The 23,826-nt window shown below is 46.9% G+C and overlaps 1 protein-coding gene across 4 annotated transcripts in view; it reads right to left on the bottom strand.

Annotated features, from left to right (window-relative positions):
• Window positions 1–23,826, bottom strand: part of LOC109913850 (docking protein 4) — a 79,278-nt gene that overhangs the window by 36,819 nt on the left and 18,633 nt on the right. For 2 of the 4 annotated variants that reach the window (XM_048605621.1, XM_048605618.1), the window contains exon 2: window positions 7,108–7,290. In XM_048605621.1, coding sequence (XP_048461578.1) covers window positions 7,108–7,173 — 66 coding nt within the window. In that variant the 5' untranslated portion in view covers window positions 7,174–7,290. Of the gene's footprint in view, window positions 1–7,107; window positions 7,291–13,376; window positions 13,916–23,826 lie in introns of all 4 variants that reach the window. The other 2 variants (XM_048605620.1, XM_048605619.1) reach the window with 2 other exon arrangements.

Genomic DNA, 23,826 nt, shown 5'->3' on the forward strand with positions numbered 1-23,826 from the left:
GCAGTGTAATTTCAAAGTCACTTTGAATCAGATGAAAGCTGCTGATCTCAAGCAGCTTCTCCCTCAAATAGTGTGACAGCATCTTCCCCCCCAACCCCCCAATGTCATTTAGAGTTCCAGATTGGTTACAACAGGCCATTGGGCCCTTCCATTGTGTCTGTGCTGGCCCTCTGAAGGAGCAATTCAGTAAGTTCCCCATAACCTGATACGTTATTCCTTTTGAAATAACGATCCAATCCCTTTTGAAAGCCTCAATTGAACCTGCCCTCAGAACACACTCGGGCAGTTACATTCCAGATCCTGACCACTCACTATGTGAAGATGTTTCTCATGTCACCATTGCTTCTTTTTAATCACCTTAAACTGGTGCCCTCTGTCCTCGATTCTTCCATCATTGGTAACAATTTCTCCCTCTGTTTTCTGTCCAGACCCCAAATGATTCTGTAAACCTCAATCAAACTGCCTCTCAACTTTCTCTTCTCCAATGAAAACAGTTCCAGCTTGCCCAACCTATCCACGTAATTGCAGTTCCTCATACAGTCATAGAGGTCTACAGTACAGAAAAAGGCCCTTTGCCCAGCTGAGTCTGTGCCAACCAAAAACAAAAAAAAAAATCCTTATCCCTTGTACTATTCGCATGAATCACTTCTGCATTCTTTCCAGTGCCTTCACATTCTTCCTAAACTGTGTTGCCTGGAACTGGATACATTATTTCAACTCTGGTGTAACTGGTGTCTTTTACAAGCTCAGCATCAGCTCCTTGTCCTTTACTCTACGCCCTGCGTTAATAAAGTTTAGGATACTGTATGTTTTATTACCAATTGTCTCAGTCTGTCCTACCACCTTCAATGGTCTATGGAGATATACATCCAGGCAGGGTTAAAGCCTGAAATCACAGGCCTCTGTGCTGCTCCTGGTTCTGAACTGGGCCCCCAGCCCCACTGATCACAGCACCCAGACACACTCTCGAGAGTCCTGTTTGTTAGGCCCTGATGTAGCTCCCATCCTGGACCCTGCCCCAGGACTTCCTGCTGCTCTCCCTGTCAGTTTCTTCAAAAAATAACTCAAAGACGTTAGATGAACTTAATTTGTCGTTAACAAATCAAATGAATCTTTAACTTCCTTCCCAAAATCCACAAACCTGACTGCCCTGGTCAACCCATTGTCTCCACCTGCTCCTGCCCCACTGAACTTATCTCCACCTATCTTGACTCCATTTTCTCCCCCTTGGTCCAGGAACTCCCTACCTACGTCCGTGACACCACCCACGCCCTCCACCTTCTCCAGAACTTCCAATTCCCCGGTCTCCAAAACCTCATCTTTACCATGGATGTCCAGTCCCTATACACCTGCATTCCTCATATAGATGGCCTAAAGGCCCTCCGCTTCTTCCTGTCCCGCAGGCCCGACCAGTCCACCTCCACTGACACCCTCATCCGCTTAGCCGAACTCGTCCTCACCCTCAACAACTTCTCTTTCAATTCCTCCCACAGACAAAGGGGGTGGCCATGGGTACCCGCATGGGCCCAAGCTATGCCTGCCTCTTCGTAGGTTACGTAGAACAATCCCTCTTCCATACCTACACTGGCCTTAAACCCCACCTCTTCCTCCGTTACATTGATGACTGTATCGGCGCTGCCTCGTGCTCCCACGAGGAGCTCGAACAGTTCATCCACTTCACCAACACCTTCCACCCCAACCTTAAGTTCACCTGGACCATCTCCAATACCTCTCTCTCCTTCCTGGACCTCTCCGTCGCCATCTCTGGCAACCACGTAGAAAGCGATAACCATTTCAAGCCCACCGACTCCCACAGCTACCTAGAATACAGCTCCTCCCACCCACCTTCCTGTAAAAATGCCATCCCCATTCCTAATTCCTTCACCTCCGCCGTATCTGCTCCCAAGATGAGGCATTTCACTCCCGTACATCTCAGATGTCCTCGTTTTTCAAGGACTGCAACATCCCCCCCTCAGTGGTCGAGGACGCCCTCGACCGTGTCTCCCGCATTTCCCGCAACTCATCCCCCACACCCCCTCCACGCAATAACAACCAAAACAGAATCCCCCTCGTCCTCACGTACCACCCCACGAACCTCCGGATCCAACGCATCATCCTCCGACACTTCCGCCATCTGCAATCCGACCCCACCACCAAAGACATTTTTCCCTCCCCACCCTTATCTGCTTTCCGGAGGGACCATTCTCTCCGGGATTCCCTTGTCCGCTCCACGCTCCCCTCCAGCCCCACCATGCCCAGCACTTTTCCCTGCACCTGCCCCTACACCTCCCCCCTCACCCCCATCCCAGGCCCCAAGAAGACTTTCCACATCAAGCAGATGTTCACCTGCACATCTGCTAATGTGGTATACTGCATCCGCTGTTCCCGTTGTGGCCTCCTCTACATCGGGGAAACCGAGCGGAGGCTTGGGGACCTCTTTGCAGAACACCTACGCTCAGTTCGCACTAAACAACTGCACCTCCCAGTCGCGAACCATTTCAACTCCCCCTCCCATTCCTCAGACAACATGTCCATCCTGGGCCTCCTGCAGTGCCACAACGATGCTACCCGAAGGTTGCAGGAACAGCAACTCATATTCCCCTTGGGAACCCTGCAGCCTAATGGTATCAATGTGGACTTCACAAGCTTCAAAATCTTTCCTCCCACTACCGCATCCCAAAACCAGCCCAGCTTGTCCCCACCTCCCTAACCTGTCCTTCCTCCCACCTATCCCCTCCTCCCACCTCAAGCCCCACCCATATCTCTTACCTACTAACCTCATCCCGCCCCCTTGACCTGTCCGTCTCCCCTGGACTGACCTATCTCCTCCCTACCTCCCCACCTACATTCACCTTTACTGGCTCCATCCCCGCCTCTTTGACCTGTCTGTTTCCTCTCCAACTATCTTCCCCTCTATCCATCTTCTATCCGCCTCCCCTTCTCTCCTATTTATTTCAGAACCCCCTTCCCCTCCCCCATTTCTGACGAAGGGTCTAGGTCCGAAACGTCAGCCTTCCTGCTCCTCTGATGCTGCTTGGCCTGCTGTGTTCATCCAGCTCTACACCTTGTTATCTCAGATTCTCCAGCATCTGCAGTTCCTACTATCTCTGAATCTTTAACTAACTTTGTTCCTGTTTGTTGTTTCCAGAAACGTCAGCACCACTTGCCTCCACCACACATTTGCCCACTCTCACAGTCACCAGCACCCCAACTCTCCCAGCCCATGTGCCCATTATTTTATTTCCTGACCTTGTCATAAAGGTTTTAAACATTCCCATAGCCCAAGGTTCAAACACAGACTTGTGTCAAGGGCCAGCAGGTGGCAGCATTGCTCCAAACTGCAGGCCAACCAGCTGATGATCAGAAAATCCCTGCAGTCAGAAAGAGGCCATTCAGTCCGTTGAGTGTGCACTGACCCTCTGAAGAGCATCCCATCAAGACCCAGCATCCCCCTCACCCTATCCCGGTAAGCCCAGCCATTTTATTCTTACCACAGCCAATCCACCTAATCTGCACATCTTTGGAGTGTGCGAGGAAACCGGAGCACCCGGCGGAAACCCACACAACCATGGGGAGAATGTACATACTTTGCACAGTCAGTCACCTAAGGCTGGAATCAAACCTGTGTTCCTGGCACTGTGAGGCAGCAGTGTGCTGCCCATGATGGCCTGAATCGAGTTTCAAAGTGAAGGTGGCACAATGCCAGCTGCTAGAGCCATGGGCATGTAAACAGCAGCTAAAAACAATTCAAACTAGGCAAGATAACAAAGGCAAAGAGCTGGATGAACACAGCAGGCCAAGCAGCATCAGACGAGTAGGAAAGCTGACGTTTTGGGTCTGGACCCTTCTTCAGAAATGAGGGAGGGGAAGGGGATTCTGAAATAAAGAGCGAGAGAGGGGCAGGCAGATAGAAGATAGACTGCAGTGGGAGGGAGATCCACTGAGGTCTGTTCAAACTAGGCATATGTTCAGAGTCCACCAGATGGAGAAATATCAGTGAAAATGAACCTGAATATTCATCTTACGACAGCAGGGGGTAGCAATAGTGATACTGCAGCAAAATCCTTGTGAATACACAATGGGTAAAGGTGCTGACCTAATGACAAGCCCAATAATCCAGACTCCATCCAGAGGCTGTGTTATTCGGTCTAAGGAAAGGAGGCTATTTGACCCACTGAGTCCACACCAGGCTCCCCTTGGAGAAATCAGTCAGTCTCACTGCCCTGGGTGACCCCCCCCTCACAGTCCAGTAAATTTATTTCCCACAAGCAACCATCTAATTTCCTCTTGAAATTAATCCTCATTTCTATCTTCCCTTACCCTGATGAACAATATGCTCTGGCTCATTACCACTTGCTTCATTCTCACCTCGACTTTCAATGGTGTTATCATCACTGAACCCGCATCAACATTTTGTGGGTTACCATTGACCAGAAAATCAACTGGACTTACCACATAAACACAGTTGGCTACAAGACCAGGTCGGAGGCTAGAATTACTGTGGTGAGTAACTCACCTCCTGAGTCCTCAAAGCCTGTCCACCATCTGCAAGGCACATGTCAGGAGTGTGATGAAATACTCCTGGTTGGGCGCAGCTCCAACAACACTCAAGAAGCCATCCAGGACAAAGGAGCCCACTTGACTGGCACCTCATCCACAAGGATTCGTTCCCTCCACCAACAACGCTCAGTAGTGCATGCTGCTGCTATCTACAAGATGCACTGCAGAAATTCACCAAAGATCCTCAAACCTTTCAAACACACGGCCACTTCCATCTAGAAGGAAAAGGGCAGCAGATACATGGGATCATCAGCCCCCCGTAAGTTCCCCTCCAAGCCACTCACCATCCTGACTTGGAAATATATTGCCATTCCTCTAGTGTCGCTGGGTGAAAATCCTGTAACTCCCTCCCTCAGGGCACCACAGGTGGTTTGCAGCAGTTCAAGAAGGCAGCTCACCACCACATTCTCAAGGGCAACTCGGGACAGGCAATAAATACTGGCTCAGCCAGCGATGCCCACGTCCCACGAGAGAATAAATAAAACCTCAAGCCCTAAGTTCCGCAATGCGATTGAAGTGTCCCTATTCGGTGAGTCCCTCTCTCTCGCTCGGTATACCTCACATTGGTCTCACCTTGGGACCCCTTCCTGTTGACCTGCCTCACACATCCTGCCAGCTCACAATATTGGCTCTGTGTCCCTTAGAAACAGAACTTGACCATAGCCACTTACCAAGAGGAAGAATGGAGACACAGAGTCATTTAAAAAGCTAAGCTTTAGGAGCAAGGAGAGGCCATTCTGCCCATTGAGTGCACACCAGCCCTCTGTAGCGTACTGCAATCAGTCCCATTGCCCCACTATATCGTGATAGCTTCACTCCTGATTCTGAGAGTTCCAGAAAGGCTCCAAATCTTTGGGCCCTTACTCTGCATCTTCCTCCCAATTAAAACCCTGTGTGCCCTACCCAATGTCTCACCTGTACTTCCGCACCCCTGCCCCTCCATGCAACCCAATAGGTCACAACACCAACAGTCCATACGCTGTTGACCTTTTTAATTCAATGAGGGTTTCTGCTTCCTCTCCCCTTTCAGGCACTGATCCCTAACCACTGTCAGGGTGGGAATGTTTTTTTTCTCTCATCGTCCCTTTAACCTTCCCACCAATCTCTTTAAACCCATGCTCCCTGTTCATTGACCTCTCTGCTAAGTTACACAGTAACATGGTATCCAGGCTCCCCATAACCTCAGAGAGCGTAATCCCATCTCCCCTTAACCAACTCTGCTCTGAGGATCCCCTGCCTCAGTCTCTGCAATTATTCCTCACTGCTGCATTCCCAGTCCCGGCAACATCCTGGTCAATCATATCCTTCCTTTAAGGAAGTGACCAGAGCGATAGAAAGCCACAGCTCGATGAGTCACTTCTCTTTTCTTATCTCTTGTACATTCATAAGTAAACAGAAGGATTCCTTTTGTCTTCACAACCAACTCAAGGAATCCAGGGACTGTGAACACTTCCTCCCTAAATCTAGGCCTACCCCAGCTTCTTCCATCCACTGAATCTTGCAGATGGCCCTCAATGTTCCACTGCAGAGACAGACAGACAGAGGGGGGCTGTGGTGAGAATAAGGGGCCAACCAGGGGCTGACTTTGGGGAGGGTCTGACCTTGGGGAGGAGGGTGGGGGGTGGGAAAGGGCTGCCCCCGAGGGCAGGGATAATTCTGGAGGTGGGTCTGACCTGGGGAATGGGCTGATCCTACAGAAAGCTGATGCTGGGGAAGAGGCTGATCTTATCGGGGAGGAGTTGACTGGGGAGGGGCTGACCCATTATTTTCCAAACACATTAAGGAACATGAGGCAAAGATGGGTAATGGGTTAGATCATAGATCAACCTGAATATCAGGGATGGGTCTACAGAACTATTTGTCCTGGGCTGGAATTATCCAATGTACACCATGAGTAGTGGCTCTGATTTGGTGCTCAACAATAAATGATGTTCTTTTCCAGAGCATATTGGTTAGGCCACAGCTCAAGTATTGTGTGCAGCTCTGGAATCTACATTATAGGAGGGATACACTAGAGAGGATGCAGAGGAGATTTACCAGGTTGTTGCCTGGGCTGGAGGGTTTCGGTTATGAAGCGAGATTGGACAAATGGGTGTTGTTTTCCTTAGAGCAGAGGAGATTGAGATGCATAAATTTATGAGGGGTATAGACAGACTGAGAGAAAGTTTTCCCTTGATGGAGGGATCATTGACCAGGCCAACTTAGATTTAAGGTAAGGGGAAGAAGGTTTAGAGGAGGTGGGAGGAGTAATTTTATCATGTAGAGGGTAGTGGGAATCTGGAACTCACCGCCTGCAAGGGTGGCAGAGGCAGAAATCTTCATAATAGTTAAGAAGTATTCAGATTTACACTTGCAATGCCAAGGCATACAAGGCTATGGGCCAAGTGCTGGAAAATGTAATTAGAATAGTCAGGTGCTTGTTTTTGACTGGTGAAGACTTGGTGGGCTGACAAGTCTTTATCTGTGTTACAGATCTCTATAACAGCTTTGTGGCACAATGTGCCAACCAGTGTTTAGCTCCGAGTGCCAACCAGTGTGTCCACTTACCCCCAGTTTCCGGCTCCTCATCCTCACGTATCCCTGTTTCACAATGTCATTGAAATTTGATGCCATCCTGTGGAGGAGTCTGCCAGCTCGTCAGTGCTGTGTGCCACTCAGACTCTCAACTGCCCCTTCCACAAAGTCTCCGCTCAACCCTGTCACCACCTCTCCATCGAGACTAGGGCTCTCCTGATCAGAAAACAAAACAGCAAAAAGATCAGAATCTCAAACTCCACCTCTGACAGCAGAGCGAGGGTGGGGTGTGAGATGTGGGGGAGACAGCTGGGAGAAAGGGGAAGGGGAAAGGGAAAGAAGGGGAGAGAGAGATGGTATTCAGAGAGAGAAAGGAAAGAAAGTGGGAGGCGAATTAGACTGGCTGACGAGGGAAGAGAGAGATGAGAAAGTAGGGAGAGAAAGGGAAAGAGGAGTGAGAAGAGGAGAAAGGGGAATTGGAGAGAGAGAGAGAGAGAGAGAGAGAAAAGAGAGAGAGAAAAAGAGAGGGAGAGAGAAATAGGGAGGGAGGGGGAGAGAGAGAGAGAGAGAAGGGGAGGAATTGATGGGGTGGGGAGGGAGAGTCTAAAAGACAGAGTGAAAGATAATGAGCTCAAAAAAATGGAAAGAAACGAGGTGAGAAAGGGAGGGAGAGGGAGGAGAAACAACAGACGATGTGGAGCTCAGAGCAGATGAGAATCTGCAGTGGTACAAAAATTCTTGGCCCTCTCTACTTCTCACAAGTGGGATGAATCTCACATTGTCTTGGCGAAGCTTCAGTTGTGTTGAGTTTTTTTTTGTGTTTCTCTCTGCCAGGCTGAGTAAGACTCAGTGTATTTTACCAAAGCCACCTCCATTCATGACCTACTCTGCCCCTGTAGTGCCCCACTTGCCTGATTCTGACCCTATCTTCCCACTCGCCTTTCTCAGAATTATTTGGCACTCACCAAAATGGTGCCAAGATTGTCCAACAAGGACCTGGAGGTCTTGGTTCAGGGGGAGGTGCAGAGGATGAGCTTTCTCTTCACAGAGGACTGTCAGAGGAGGCCCTGACACCAGGTAGCAGGGTGGCTCAGTGGTTAGCACTGCTGCCTCACAGCGCCAGGGACCCGGGTTCGAATGCACCCTCAGGTGACTGTCTGAGTGGAGTTGCACATTCTCCCTGTGTCTGTGCTCTGGTTTCTACCCATAGTTCAAAGATGTGCAAGTTAGGTGGATTGGCTATGCTAAATTGCCAATAGTGTTCAAGGACATGCAGGCTGGGCGAGTTAGTCATGGGAAATGCAGAGTTACAGGGATAGAGTTGGGTTGCTGTTAAGAGGGTTGGTGTGGACTCAAGGGGCTGAATGGCCTGGTTCCACACTGTAGCAACTCTATGGTCAATGACCTTCTCTGCTCTGTGACGGCAAGTACCACACTCTTCTGTCTGATGCATCACGTTCACTCAATCTCTATGACTGCACTCACCAAGGCTCATTCTTTACTGCTCTCAGTATTACCTGCAACATCTTCCCTCACTTGCTGTCAGCCTCCAACCATCTCCCACATTTCTAAATAAAAGCCAAAAGAACTGCGGATGCTGTAAAAGGCCCGAGGAAGGGTCGCTGGACCTGAAATGTTAACTCTGATTTCTCTTCACAGATGCTGCCAGACCTGTCGAGCTTTTCCAGCAACTTCTGTTCTTGTGTCTTGTGAGGTCATAAATAAGGTTTCAACCCTCCCGCAGGAGTGTACCAGCAGGCAGGAAGGTGGTTTGAAATGTGTCTACTTCAATGCCAGGAGCATCCGGAATAAGGTGGGTGAACTTGCAGCATGGGTTGGTACCTGGGACTTCGATGTTGTGGCCATTTCGGAGACATGGATAGAGCAGGGACAGGAATGGTTGTTGCAGGTTCCGGGGTTTAGATGTTTTAGTAAGATCAGGGAAGGTGGTAGAAGAGGGGGAGGTGTGGCATTGTTAGTCAAGGACAGTATTACAGTGGCAGAAAGGACGTTTGATGACAACTCGTCTACTGAGGTAGTATGGGCTGAGGTTAGAACCAGGAAAGGAGAGGTCACCCTGTTCGGAGTTTTCTATAGGCCTCCGAAAAGTTCCAGAGATGTCGAGGAAAAGATTGCAAAGATGATTCTGGATAGGAGCGAAAGTAACAGGGTAGTTGTTATGGGGGACTTTAACTTTCCAAATATTGACTGGAAATGCTATAGTTCGAGTACTTCAGATGGGTCAGTTTTTGTCCAATGTGTGCAGGAGGGTTTCCTGACACAGTATGTAGATAGGCCAACAAGAGGCGAGGCCACATTGGATTTGGTACTGGGTAATGAACCAGGCCAGGTGTTAGATTTGGATGTAGGAGAGCACTTTGGTGATAGTGACCACAATTCGGTTACGTTTACTTTAGCGATGGAAAGGGATCAGTATATAAAGCAGGGCAAGAGTTATAGCTGGGGGAAAGGCAATTATGAGGCAATGAGGCAAGATTTAGGATGCATAGGATGGAGAAGGAAACTGCAGGGGCTGGGTACAATTGAAATGTGGAGCTTGTTCAAGGAACAGCTACTGCGTGTCCTTGAGAAGTATGTACCTGTCAGGCAGGGAGGAAGTGGTCGAGCGAGGGAACCGTGGTTTACTAAAGAAGTTGAATCTCTTGTCAAGAGGAAGAAGGAGGCTTATGTAGAGATGAGGCGTGAAGGCTCAGTGAGGGCGCTTGAGAGTTACAAGTTAGCCAGGAAGGACCTAAAGAGAGAGCTAAGAAGAGCCAGGAGGGGACATGAGAAGTCTTTAGCAGGTAGGATCAAGGAAAACCCTAAAGCTTTCTATAGGTATGTCAGGAATAAAAGAATGACTACAGTAAGATTGGGGCCGGTCAAGGACAGTAGTGGGAAGTTGTGCGTGGAGTCCGAAGAGATAGGAGAGGTGCTAAATGAATATTTTTCGTCAGTATTCACACAGGAAAAAGACAATGTAGTCGAGGAGAATACTGAGATACAGTCTATTAGACTAGACGGGATTGAGGTTCATAAGGAGGAGGTGTTAGCAATTCTGGAAGGTGTGAAAATAGATAAGTCCCCTGGGCCGGATGGGATTTATCCTAGGATTCTCTGGGAAGCTAGAGAGGAGATTGCAGAGCCTTTGGCTTTGATCTTTATGTCGTCATTGTCTTCAGGAATAGTGCCAGAAGACTGGAGACTAGCAAATGTTGTCCCCTTGTTCAAGAAGGGGAGTAGAGACAACCCTGGTAATTATAGACCAGTGAGCCTTACTTCGGTTGTGGGTAAAGTGTTGGAAAGGATTATAAGAGATAGGATTTATAATCATCTAGAAAGGAATAATTTGATTAGGGATAGTCAACACGGTTTTGTGAAGGGTAGGTCGTGCCTCACAAACCTTATTGAGTTCTTCGAGAAGGTGACCAAACAGGTGGATGAGGGTAAAGCGGTTGATGTGGTGTATTTGGATTTCAGTAAAGCGTTTGATAAGGTTCCCCACGGTAGGCTATTGCAGAAAATACGGAGGCATGGGATTGAGGGTGATTTAGCGGTTTGGATCAGAAATTGGCTAGCTGTAAGAAGACAGAGGGTGGTGGTTGATGGGAAATGTTCATCCTGGAGTTCAGTTACCAGTGGTGTACCTCAAGGATCTGTTTTGGGGCCACTGCTGTTTGTCATTTTTATAAATGACCTGGATGAGGGCGTAGAAGGATGGGTTAGTAAATTTGCAGATGACACCAAAGTCGGTGGAGTTGTGGATAGTGCAGAAGGATGTTGCAGGTTACAGAGGGACATAGATAAGATGCAGAGCTGGGCTGAGAGGTGGCAAATGGAGTTTAATGTGGAAAAGTGTGAGGTGATTCACTTTGGAGGGAGTAACAGGAATACAGAGTACTGGGCTAATGGTAAGATTCTTGGTAGTGTGGATGAGCAGAAAGATCTCGGTGTCCATGTGCATAGATCACTGAAAGTTGCCACCCAGTTTGATAGCGTTGTTAAGAAGGCGTACAGTATGTTAGGTTTTATTGGTAGAGGGATTGAGTTTCGGAGCCATGAGGTCATGTTGCAGCTGTACAAAACTCTGGTGCGGCCGCACTTGGAGTATTGCGTACAGTTCTGGTCACCGCATTATAGGAAGGATGTGGAAGCGTTGGAAAGGGTGCAGAGGAGATTTACCAGGATGTTGCCTGGTATGGAGGGAAGGTCTTATGAGGAAAGGCTGAGGGACTTGAGGCTGTTTTCGTTAGAGAGAAGAAGGTTAAGAGGTGACTTGATAGAGACATACAAGATGATCAGAGGATTAGATAGGGTGGACAGTGGGAGCCTTTTTCCTCGGATGGTGATGGCTCGCACGAGGGGACATAGCTTTAAATTGAGGGGTGATAGATATAAGACAGATGTCAGAGGTAGGTTCTTTACTCAGAGAGTAGTAAGGGCGTGGAATGCCCTGCCTGCAAAAATAGTAGACTCGCCCACTTTAAGGGCATTTAAATGGTCATTGGATAAACATATGGATGATAATGGAATAGTTTAGGTTAGATGGGCTTCAGATTGGTTTCACAGGTCGGCGCAACATCAAGGGCCGAAGGGCCTGTACTGCGCTGTAATGTTCTATGTTCTATGTTCTATGACGAACTCTGCATGGACTTTATGCTTTCTACACACTCCCTCTGAGTACTGGCACCAGCACAAACAAGCTATGTCAACCACTTCCATCTCGCTCATTCCCTCCCTTTCTCTCAGTGCGGTAGAAGACAATCCATAATTGTTCTGAAAGGGGTCAGACACATGGAAGGGTGTCCGACATTATTTTCTAACCCCCTCTGAGGGCAGAATCCTGTTCCTCGAGGATCACTTGTGTGGCAGTGTCCCACCAACTCATGTATCATTTTTCATTCACTGCAGCTGTCACAGTCACCTCACAAGAGGTCAGCGTCAATGTCATTGTCAGTACCAGTGTCAGTCATTTCATACAAATTGTAACCCAACAGCTTCTGTCCTTGCAGGTGCCAGTGTGGCTTATCTGGGACCTAGAATCATAGAATCCCTACAGTGTGAAAGCCATTTGTCTCATCAAGTCCATACCGCCCCTCCAAAGAGCATCCCATCCGAGACCCTCCCACCCCCCTACCCTTTGCCTGTAATCCTGCATTTTCCTGCACATTCCTGAACACTTTGGGCAATTTAGCAGTGGCCAATCCACCCTGACCTGCACCTCTTTGGACTGCAGAACCTGGGACATCAATAAGATGTAGAGGGAGGGAAAACCTTTGAGGCCACTTCAGTGGCATGGCTGACAGCACACTATACATAACGTATCAATCACATTTATATAAATTTTATTGGTTTTTGTGCCACATCCATTTGTTTCACTCTGTGTAATCCCGAAGAAGCTGAAAAGCTGGCTTCACGTCCATGCAGGATGTACCACTGATCAATGTTTGTATTGAGACCCCTGCTGTAATTTACACCACATAAGAGGCCATTTGGCCCATCGTGTCTGTGCTGGCTCACTGTTGATCATTCCGGTCAGTCCCACATCTCTCCTAATCCCCATGTCCCTGTGAGGTCGTTTCCCTTGAGTCTCCATCCAATTTCCTTTAGAAATTATTTCCTTTTTCTTTCCCCACTGCATAGTCAGGGAGTTCCAGGTCATTATCACTCATTGAGGTAAAATGTTCTTCCTCACATATTTCCCACCCCACCCCCACAACGTCCCCTGACCATCTGCGCCGCTCACTCCTTGTACCATCTGTTAATGGAAACCGCTTCCCACGTCAACGGTGTCCGCGAACCTATCGCAAAATCCTGTCCATATTCATTAAATCTGCCCTCAAACTCCTTCACTCCGAAGTGAACAGCCCCAACTTCTTCAATTGAACCTTATATATAAACACCCTGACCTCCAGACCTATTCTGGTGAATCTCCTCTGCATTCTCTCCAGGTCCCTCACATTTTTCCTAAAGTGCTGTCATTGTGGCCTAACCAGAGTTTTATAAACATTCTGTGTAACCTCCTTGTTTCTGTTCTGAACCTTTATTTATCAAGATCCCGTTGCTTTTCCAGCTATTCTCTCACTATGACCTGCTAACTTCAAACATCACTGCAACGAACCCCCAGCTCCCTCTGTCACTGCCCACTCTTTCAGTTTGGGTCTTTAAAACCACATTGCCTATCCTTATCCTTTCTGCCAACATGCATCCTATTAAATTCCATCTGCCACGTCTCCACCCATTCTGCTAGCCTATTTATTTCCTGTGGCATTCGACTAATATCATCCTCACTATCGACAAACCTCCACGTTTAATACCAGTGACCGATTTGTTGCTACATTCCAGTGGTCCAAGCGCTGACCTTAGGAGACATCCTCCAGTTGGTAAAATGACCCTTTAGCATGACTCGCTGTTTTCTGTCTTGAAACCAGTTTTTGTTCCAGATTGAAAGTAACCTGAAACTATGAGTCTGCCAGCCTAGTTTTAAATGTGGCAGTGTCATGTGTTCTCTTCTTGGATTATTTGCAGGTCCTCAATGATTATTAACTGAAATGTGCCAAAGTGCTCACTGTCTCGCCAACTGAGCTAACCTCACTGTCAAATACTTGCTGAAAATCCAGCCCATTCCATTCCCCAGCCATGAGGGAAATCTGACTCACGAGTGATCTACCAGAACTCTACACAATTTGAAACTTTAATTCTGCTTTCTCTCCACAGATTCTGCCAGACTTGCTGAGTTTCTGTTTTTGTTTCAGATCTCCAGCATCTGTAGTTCTTCGTTTTCTCTAGGACTTGCACAGTAAATGGTAAGGTCCGGAGGAGTGTTGTGGAACACAGCGACCTAGGAGTACAAGTACATAGTTCAACAATAGTCACAGATAGACACGCTGGCCCTCAGTCAAGACATTGAGTATAGGAGTTGGGACATTACGTTACACTTGGAGTATTGTGTACAGTTTTGGTCACCCTGTTATAGGAAAGACACAGTTAAACTGGAAAGTGTGCAGAGATTTATGAAGATCTTGCCAGGACTAGTAGGCCTTAGTTATAGGGAGAGGTTGGCCAGGATAGGACTTTATTCCTTGGAATGTAGGAGAATGAGGGGTGACCTTACTGAGATGTATAATATCATGAAGGGCAAAGATAGGATGAAAGTCTTTTTCCCAGGGATAGGAAGTTAAAAACTACAGGGCATAGATTTAAAGTGAGAGGGGATAGATTTAAGCAGCACCTGAGGGACAACTCTTCATGCATATGGGGAATGGGCTGTCAGAGAAAGTGGTTGAAGCAGGTACAATAGCAACACGTAAGAAACATTTGGATAGGTACGTGGCTGGGAAGGGTTTAGAGGGATATGGACCAAATACAGGCAATTGGAACTAGCTAAGTGGGCACCATAGTCAGCAATGGACCAATTTGGGCCAATTTGGGCCAAAGGGCCTGTTTGCATGCTGTATTACTCTATTAATCTAGTAATCTCTCATGAAGGACTCCTCTGTAACTGTTGCATTTCTACATTTTTCTGTTCCCTGCCTGTAGTCTGGGAAATCAGAGGGGTTTGGCTGCAGGGTGGGAGTCTTACTACACTCCTGCAAGGAAACAACATCCTAAACTGAGTATTTCTATGTTCCTACACCCCTATTATTAAAGGCAAGAATATGGTGTGCTTTATTAACTGTTCTCTTAATGATCTGTCCTGCCACCTTCAATGGCTTACACACAAATACCCCTTGCTCCTCTGTTCCTGTAACCCCCATTAGATATCTATACTTTATACTGTCCCTTCATTTTATTCCTCAACAAATGGTGTTACCTCACTCTTCTCCATATTGAACTTCAGCTCCCTGTCTTCCCATTTCCACCAACTTCTGCTGGAATATATTTACGAAGTTCTACTCAGTGTTCCTCACGGTTTACAATTATTAGATTTTATGTATGATCTGCAAACCTAGTCCCCCAGGGTCTAAAGCATTTTTATGTATCAGGAGAAGGTCTCAACACTGACCCCTGGGGAACTCCACTATAAACTGCCCTCCTGACTGAGACAAGATCCATTAAACACTACCCTGTGTTTCCTATCCCTCAGCCAATTTCAGATCCAGGTTGCTACTGTCCTCCTTATTTCATGAGCTTTCAAAGAACATAGAACAATATAGCACAGGAACACGCCCTTTGACCCTCCAAGCCTGCGCTGACATATCTTGCCCTTCCTCACTAAAAGTCTCTTCACTTACAGGATCCGAATCCCTCGACGCCCTTCGTATTTGTGTAATCGTTCAGGTGCTTCTTGAATGCTGCTATTGTGTCTGCTTCCACCACCTCCTCTAGCAGCGCATTCCAGGCACTCACCACCCTTTGTGTGAAAAAACCTGCCTCGCACATCTCTTTTAAACTCCCTCCCACGCATCTTGAACCTGTGTCCCTTAGTAATTGACCCTTCCACTCTGGAAAAAAGCCTCATATTTTCCACTCTATCCATGCCATTCACAATCTTATAAACTTCTATCAGGTCATCCCTCAAACTCCTGCATTCCAGTGAAAACAAACCCAGTCTATCTAACCTTTCTTCATACAGAAAATCCCCCATACCATGCAACATCCAGGTAAACCTTTTCTGTACCTTCTCCAAAGCATCCACATCCTTCTGTCAGTGTGGTGACTAGAACTGTACGCAATAAGACACACGTTTGTTGTGTGACACTGTGTCAAATGTACATGGACTTACAAAAGACATCACATCCACAGCATAACCCTGATCAACCCTCTCTGACCTCTTCCAAAAAACTTCAGCTATTTAGTTAACCATGATTTACCCTCAAGAAATTCATGCTGGTTCTCATAATTCATCTGCAGGTGACTAGGTGACTTGATTTTGATTCAATTATTGTCACTTGTACCAAAATATAGTGAAAAGCTTTGTTTACGAGTGGTACAGGCAGATCATCTAAGCAAAGGATGTACAGATCAAAAAGACTTAGACAGCAGCAAACAGGTTACATTGCACAGGGCGTGCGCTAGGCAAGATCAACTTTAGCAAGATCAGTGCTATTTGAGGCTAGAGAGACCATTCAGTCTGATAATGGCTGGGAAGAAGCTGTTCCTGAACCTGCTCGTGTGTGTTCAGGCTTCTGTATCTTCTGCCTGACGGAAGAGGTTGTAGGATGTCATTACCGGTGTGTGATGGGTCTTTGAAGATGTTGGCAGCCTTTCTGCAGCAGCGAGCTGTGTAAATGGAGTCCATGGATGGAAGGTTGGCTTCTGTGATGGTCTGGGCTGTGCGCACCACCTTCTGTAGTTTCTTACAGTCCTGGGCTGTACCAGTTGCTGTACCAAGCCGTTATGCACCTGGACAGTATGCTTTCAATGGTGCATCTGTAAAAGTTGGTGAGGGTCTTTATGGACATGCCAAATTTCCTGAGCTCCTGAGGAAGAAGAGGCGTTGTTGTGCCTTCTTGACTGTTGCATCTACATGGGAAGTCCAGGACAGGTTGTCGGTTATTCTGAGTCACTCCGAGGAACTGGATGCTCTTCACCCTCTCAACCTCAGTTTCATTGATGTAGATGGGGGGAGTGTTCTACTCCCTTCTTTCTGAAGTCAATGATCAGTTCTTTAGTTTTTGTGACATTGAGATTGTTTTCATTGCACCACGTCACCAAGCCCTCTATCTCCCTTTTGTAGTTTGATTCATTGTTAGATATCCAATACAGTGGTGTTGTCAGCAAACTTGCACGTGGGCGCTCATTTGGAATTTGGCAACACAGTTGTAGGTGTATAGGGAGTACAGTAGGGGGCTGAGGGTGCAACCTTGGGGGCCTTCAGTGTTGAGTGTTATTGTGGAGGAGGTGCAGTTACCTGCCTTCGCTGATTGCGGTCTGTGAGTGCTGGGCTAGGGACATGGTATCCTCTGTGAACCTGTTACATCAGTTGGCAAAGTGTAGGGGATCGAGGCGGGCTGGGAGACTGGAGTTGATGTGGGCCATGACCAGCCTCTCGAAGCACTTCGTGATTATTGAAGTCAGAACCACTGAGCGGTAGTCAGTAAGGCACATTGCGTGTGTTTTCTTGGGTACAGGGATGATGATGGTCTTCTTGAAGCAGATGGGGACTTCGGCTTGTAGGAGGAAGAGGGTGAAGATGTTGGTGAATACCTCCACTAGTTGGTCCACACGGGGTCTGAGTGCTTGGCCAGGGACACTGTCCGGGCCCGTTGCTTTCCTTGGGTTGACTCCCAGGAAGACCGATCTGACTTCTGAAACAGTGACAGAGGGAACAGGTGTGTCTGGGGCTGTCGGGGTAAGCATCACCGCACCGCTGGCATTCTGCTCAAACCAAGCATAGAAAGCATTGAGCATGTCAGGGAGGGATGTGTCTTTGTCTGCTGTCTTGCACTGCTTCATTTTGTATCCCAAAATCTCATTTAGGCCTTGCCATAGGCGTTGGGAGTCTGTTTGCGCATCTAACTTGGTCCAGTACTGCCTCTTGTCATCCCCAAGGCTTTGCGGAGCTCATATCTGGATTTCCTGTATTGGTCCAGGTCACCCAACTTGAATGCTGCACGTCTGGTCTGGGAGTGGACTTCCTGGTTCATCCAAGGTTTACGGTTGGGGAACACTTGGATTGACTTATTTGGTATGCAGTCCTCCACATACCTGCTAATGAAGTCCATGATTGCGGTGGCATACTCATCTAGGTTCTGTCCAAGTTTATCATTTCTAAAAGCTCCTAGCAACCTTACCAGATAAATGGCCTTGTTCTGGAAATAGAGGGGGTACAACGAAGGTTTACCGGACTGATTCCTGGAATGGCAGGACTCTGGTATAAAGAGAGATTGGATTGGCTACAAGTGTATTCACTGGAGTTTAAAAGAAGGAGGGGAGATTTCAAAGAAACTTATAAAATTCTAGCAGGATTGGACAGTGTAAAAATCCAAGGAAGGATGTTCCTGATGACCAGGGAGTCCAGAACCACGGGTCACAGTCTAAAGATGTAAAGCACACCATTTGGGACTAAGATGAAGGGAAATTTTTTCACTCAGAGAGTGATGAGCCTGTAGAACTCTCTGCCGCAGAAAGAGATAGAGGCCAAAATATTGAATACTTTCAAGGACTTAGGGCTAAATGGACCAAAAGGAATAGAGAGAAAATAGGAACAGGGAATCAAGTTTGATGGTCAGTCATGATCGAAATTGAATGGTGGAGCAGGCTTGAAGGGCTGAATGGCTTACCCCGAATTTCTATGTTTCTGCGTAAACTTTCTGGCACCAATCCGGAATCTATGGAAAACTGAAAAATTATGGCAAGTACCTTCACAATTTCAGTTCTCATTTTGCTCAGAATCCTTGAAGCATCTCATCTGGCCCTGGTCCTGAGATTTTAGATCCAAACAGCTTATCCAATATTTCCTCCTTCTCAGTTTTAAATCTTGAATTTATGAATTTGCTCCTCTGTCTGAATCTGGATCAGACTCTTCAGAAACCTGGGAGCGGTGTAAACTCTCTCTCTCTCTCCCCCCCCACCACATCTACAAAGGGTCTGTAACATTTTCAGGTCTTTTTAGCTTTGTGTCTTGGATTGCCTCTGAAGCCGGCAGCACGCAGAGGGCTGCAAAGGAAGCCGTGTTGTCGACCAGGGAAAGCTGGGCCCATCAGTCTGCAGAGGCAGAAGCTCGACAGCTCAGCAAACCTTCAGTATGCCACGGGCACTAGGGCCTTGCAGAATCAGCAGTCTCCTGGATGGCAGTGTAATGAGTGAGTGAGTCATGGTGGGAACGAGCTGTTGAGTGTTTAGATGTGGAGCATCGAGACAGGCTCCACAGCCTTTTCTGACAGAAACAATGAGGAGAGAAAGGGTTCTGCAATTAGCCTCTGATCATTCACCCCATCCCCCTCCTTTGCCAGCGTGTATAATTAGCCTCAAGCTCTCCTCCACCACCCAAGCTCCACAGTGAGCCTCAGTGTTGTATTCCCCCCAGTGCCTGAAGGAATTGTCAGCAGCTCCCTGTGACAACTGTTTGAAACAGCAACAGCACTGAATTGCCAACACCCCCAGATCATCAGAGACCATGCAAAATGTGTAGCAATAAACTGGATGAGGAACATTCCAAGTCTGACCAGAGACCAGCAGTCTGGGAGGCTTGATGCTGTTTGAGTGGAATCCTGCAACTTGAAAGCTGTAATTATCAGGATCACATTCCTCAGCCCCAGGCTGCGACAGACATAGAACAGATGATCTGTGGGGAAGAGGAGGAAGACGGCAGCACTCAGTTCTGATGTGTCTAAGGGTTTTAAGATTGTTTTGTGTCACTCTAGCAGCTTTTCAGGATCTGTGTCTTTTATGCTGTGGCAGAGCTCACTGATACTGGGGACACTTGTTGAACTCCTAGGATCAGTGTGCAGATTTGACATAACTAGTAGCCCCCCCTCACTCCCCAGACCAGGAGAACCCTGGAGTAAATGTTTACTGCCTAAGAGGAATTTGACATACGCAGGACTTGTGGCGTCAGTAAGGATGCAGTCAAAGTCTTATATTGATGAATTATTCCCCGGTGGTCCAATACATAACCATTGCTAAAAGGAAACATGAAGTTGATACTTTTTGTCTTGCACTCATCAGGACCGACTTGCAAGAAAACCAACTTTACAAAAGGAACAAGAATTTATTTACGAGTTGTATCACAGGAATGCAGCAGAACCTATAAACAGCCTAAGTTAACTGACTAAATTCAAATCAGGCAGGTCAACTCTAATCAGTGAGGGTGTTGCTGTGGCAAATGCAGCGGCAGTCAGTAGTCCTCTTGACCCTTTCCTCAATGAAAAGATACAGTATACCCTAACACATTGGAGAAACCAAACACAGACTGGGTGACCACTTTGCAGAACACCTCCGGTCCGTGCACAAGCATGATCCTGACCTTCCCACAGTTGATCATTTTAACACAGCGTCCTGCCCACTTGCTTGTCCTTGGCATGCTGTAATGCTCCAGCAAATCGTAGCGAAAACCGGAGCAGCAACATCTCATTTTCCAAACTAGGCAATTTGCAACCTTCTGAGCTCAATACCGAGCTCAACACCTTCAAACTGTGAACTCATTCCTTTCCTTTTAGCTTTGCTTGTTACATTCTCTGTCACTATGTCCTCTCTCCCCCTCCTGTGGGGGAGTCTGCTCTTTCCAGACTGGCAGTTAGACGCATCATTTTTCTGCTATTCTCACATTCTGATCACTTAATCTGCGCTATCAACATCCTTTTTCCTCCAGCATTCCACCCTCCTATCGTATAAATGCTGTCCCCTCCACACTTCACTTCAGCTCTGTTGAAAAGTCATCTTGCCTCGAAATGTTGGCTTGCTCTCTCTCCATGGCTGCTGCCTGACTCACTGTGATCTCCAGAATTTTTTGTTTCCAGTACAGGTTCCAACATCTGCAGTAATTTGCTCCTATAGGGTGTAGGTCAACTCCTTTTGCCAGCACAGAAGTGTCTTGTACATTAATATATACAGTTTCTAGCACATGCAAGTGAATCACATTGCAAGCCAATCTCTCAATCTTAATTTGGTTTCAGGTGCAGTTCTTAATACAGCCAGGATTATTTAGTCAATGTTGTCCAGTTGCAAAATCATGGTTAATGTTGGGGTTTTGAAGTTTGCAAGTACAGGCTCGTTGAATACAACTGGCATGCTGCTGCTGGGTAACCAATAGGATGTGTTTATTTGATACTGTCTCCCAGTCTTTGATCTATGTACCTGGCATCATACGACACTGAAACTCCTATTACATTACTCATTTGAGTACGTTTTAGAGTCATTGAGCATGGAAACAAACCATTCGGTCCAACTTGTCCATGCCGACCAGATATCCTAAATTAATCTAGTCCCACATGCCAGCATTTAGCCCATATCCCTCTAAACCCTTCCTAGACATTTAGCCATCCAAATGCCTTTTAAATGTTGTAATTGTACCAGCCTCCACCACTTCCGCTGGCAGCTCATTCCACACACGCACCACTATGTGAAAATATTGTCCCATAGGTCCCTTTTAAATCTTTCCCCTCTCACTTTAAACCTATCCCCTCTGGTTTTGGACTCCACTATCCTGGGGAAAAGACCTCGACTATTCACCATATCCATGCCCCTCATGATTTTATAAACCTTTAAAAAGGTCTCTCCCTCAGCCTCTGATGCTCTAGGGAAAATAGCCCCAGCCTATTCAGCCTCTCCTGTAGCTCAAACCCTCCAACCTCGGCAACATTCTTGAAAATCTTTTCTGAACATTTCCAACTTTCACAACATCCTTCCTATAGCAGAGAGACCAGAATTGAAAGCAGTATTTCAAAAGTGGCCTAACCAATGTTCTGTACAGCTACAACATGACCTCCCCACTCCTATACTCAATGAAACATCTGACTTAACAAAAACAAGTTGATAGTGGAGAACACCATTCAATATTTTCAGACAGATTTCCCTTCCAGGGCAATTTGAGGTAGACTGAGCACTTCTCAGCTTTGAACCTAATCAGCTAGCTAAGACTGACAGTTACCACTTCCTGCTGCATCTCCACGCCAACCATAATCCAAACAATCAGCACCTTCTTCTTATGTTGTATAAATTGTTACTTTCTTTCTGAACTTTTTTTCCTGCATCCAGTCATTCATTTAGAGGAATGGGGTGGGGAAATCTTAAAATAAAATTCTATATAAAATATAAATTTTTATAAAATTCTAACAGGACCACCCAGGGTAAACGCAGGCAGGATGTTCCCATTGACTGGGGACTTCAGAACCAGGTGTCATAGTCTAAGGATATGGGATATGCCATTTTGGACTTAGGTGAGGAAACATTTCTTCACCCAGGGAGTGTTGAGCCGGTGTAATTCTCTGCCACAGAAAAAGTGGTTGAGGCCAAAACATTGAACGTTTTCAAGCAGGAATTAGATATAGTTCTTAGGGCTAAAGGGATCAAAGGGTACAGGCTGAAAGCAGGAATAGGTCACAAGTTGAATGATCAGCCATGATCGTACCGAATGACAAAGTAGACTCAAAAGGGCCAAATGGCCTACACCCCTGTCCTATTGTCTAGATTTCAGTCCTGATCAGTATGAAATGAAAAGTTTCAACTTCATACCGTCCCATTTTAACCATATTATCTATTAATTATATGTGGCTAGGTACCTTTAAGGACCCACCCACTTACAATGGTTAATAAAAACTTTCTGCACTTTCACTAAAATAAAGAAAAGGAGAAAGTTACCAAAATGACATGATTAAACTCAGCTTCTGTTTACTTTTCAAGGAATCCACTGGGTTTGGAAAGAGATGGTTATTACTTAGTACTTGCAAAGTGTGAATATTACATGCCACTTGTCAGCCCATGCCTGCATACTGTCCAAACCTGATTACATTTGAACATGGACTGCTTCAATATCTGAGGAGTTGCAAATGTGCAATGTTGAGCACCAATCAGCAAACATCCCCACTTCTGACCTTATGATAGAGGGAAAGTCGTTGATGAAGCAGCTGAAGATGGTTGGCCACTGCGCTGCCAACCTGAACAGTCCTCCTGCAGTTTTCTGCTATTTTCCTCACTAGTTCTACCACCTATCAATTTTTATGTCACCTGCAAACTTCTTGATCATGCCCCCATAACAAAAAAAAAAATCAAAGAACTGCTGATTCTGGAAATCAGAAACAAGAACGGAAATTGCTGGGAAAATTCAGCAGGTCCGGCAGCATCTGAAAAGAGAAAGCAGAGTTAACGTTTTGGGTCCAGTGACCCTTCAGAACTGATTGTGGCTAGGAAAAAGTTGGGATGTGTTCTAAAGAAGGGGTGGGTCGAGGAGGAGGAGGAGGAGGAGGAGGAGGAGGAGGAGGAGTAGTAGTAAACAATAGGTGGAAATGGAGCCTGGACAGAGAGAGACAAAAGTTGAGCAGACAAAGGACTGGGTAAAGATCAACCTAGGAAAATCAATAGCTGCTAAAGGAGACCATTACTAGCTGACAGGAGGTTGTTTGTGGTAGCAGTCCATGTGATGACAAGTTTGGTGTGTAGGGGCTGGGGCAAGGACACAGGAGAACATGCTCAGGCCCAAAAATAATTGAACTCAACTGCTCACAATGTCATTATAGAGTTATAAAACCCCAATAGTACGGAAGCAGGCCATTCAGCCCATTGAGTCCACACCAACCCTCTGAAGAGCATCCCACCTTGACCCACCCCCCCCTCCCCTCTCACTAACCCTGTATGTACCAGGGCTAGTCCACCCAGCCTGCACATCCCTCGACATTAGGGACAATTTAGCATGGCCAACCCACATAGCCTGCACATCTTTGGACTGTGGGAGGAGACGTCAGCACCTGGAGGAAACCCATGCAGACACGGGGAAAATGTGTAAACTCCACACAGACAGTCACCAGAGGATGGAACTGAACCAAGGTTTCTGGCACTGTGAGGCAGCAGTGCTAACCACTGAGCCACCGTGGTCTCTACTTTGGGGAGATGAAGTGCAGACTGGATGACCGCTTTGTAGAACACATACATTCCACCACAAACATGACCCAGAGCTTCTGATTGCCTATCACTTCAAGACACCATCTTATTCCCTGGTCAACATCTGCCTCAAGCTTGCTGCAGCACTCCAGCAAAGCTCAGCGCAAGCTGGAAAATCAGTGCCTTATTTTGCACTTGGGACCCTGCAGCCTTTTGGACTCAATGTTGAGTTCAATAACTTTAGGGCTTGGGCACATTCTCCCATGTCCTCAT

Source organism: Rhincodon typus, chromosome 15, assembly GCF_021869965.1.
Source record: "Rhincodon typus isolate 14 chromosome 15, sRhiTyp1.1, whole genome shotgun sequence".
Classification (NCBI taxonomy): Eukaryota; Metazoa; Chordata; class Chondrichthyes; order Orectolobiformes; family Rhincodontidae; genus Rhincodon; species Rhincodon typus.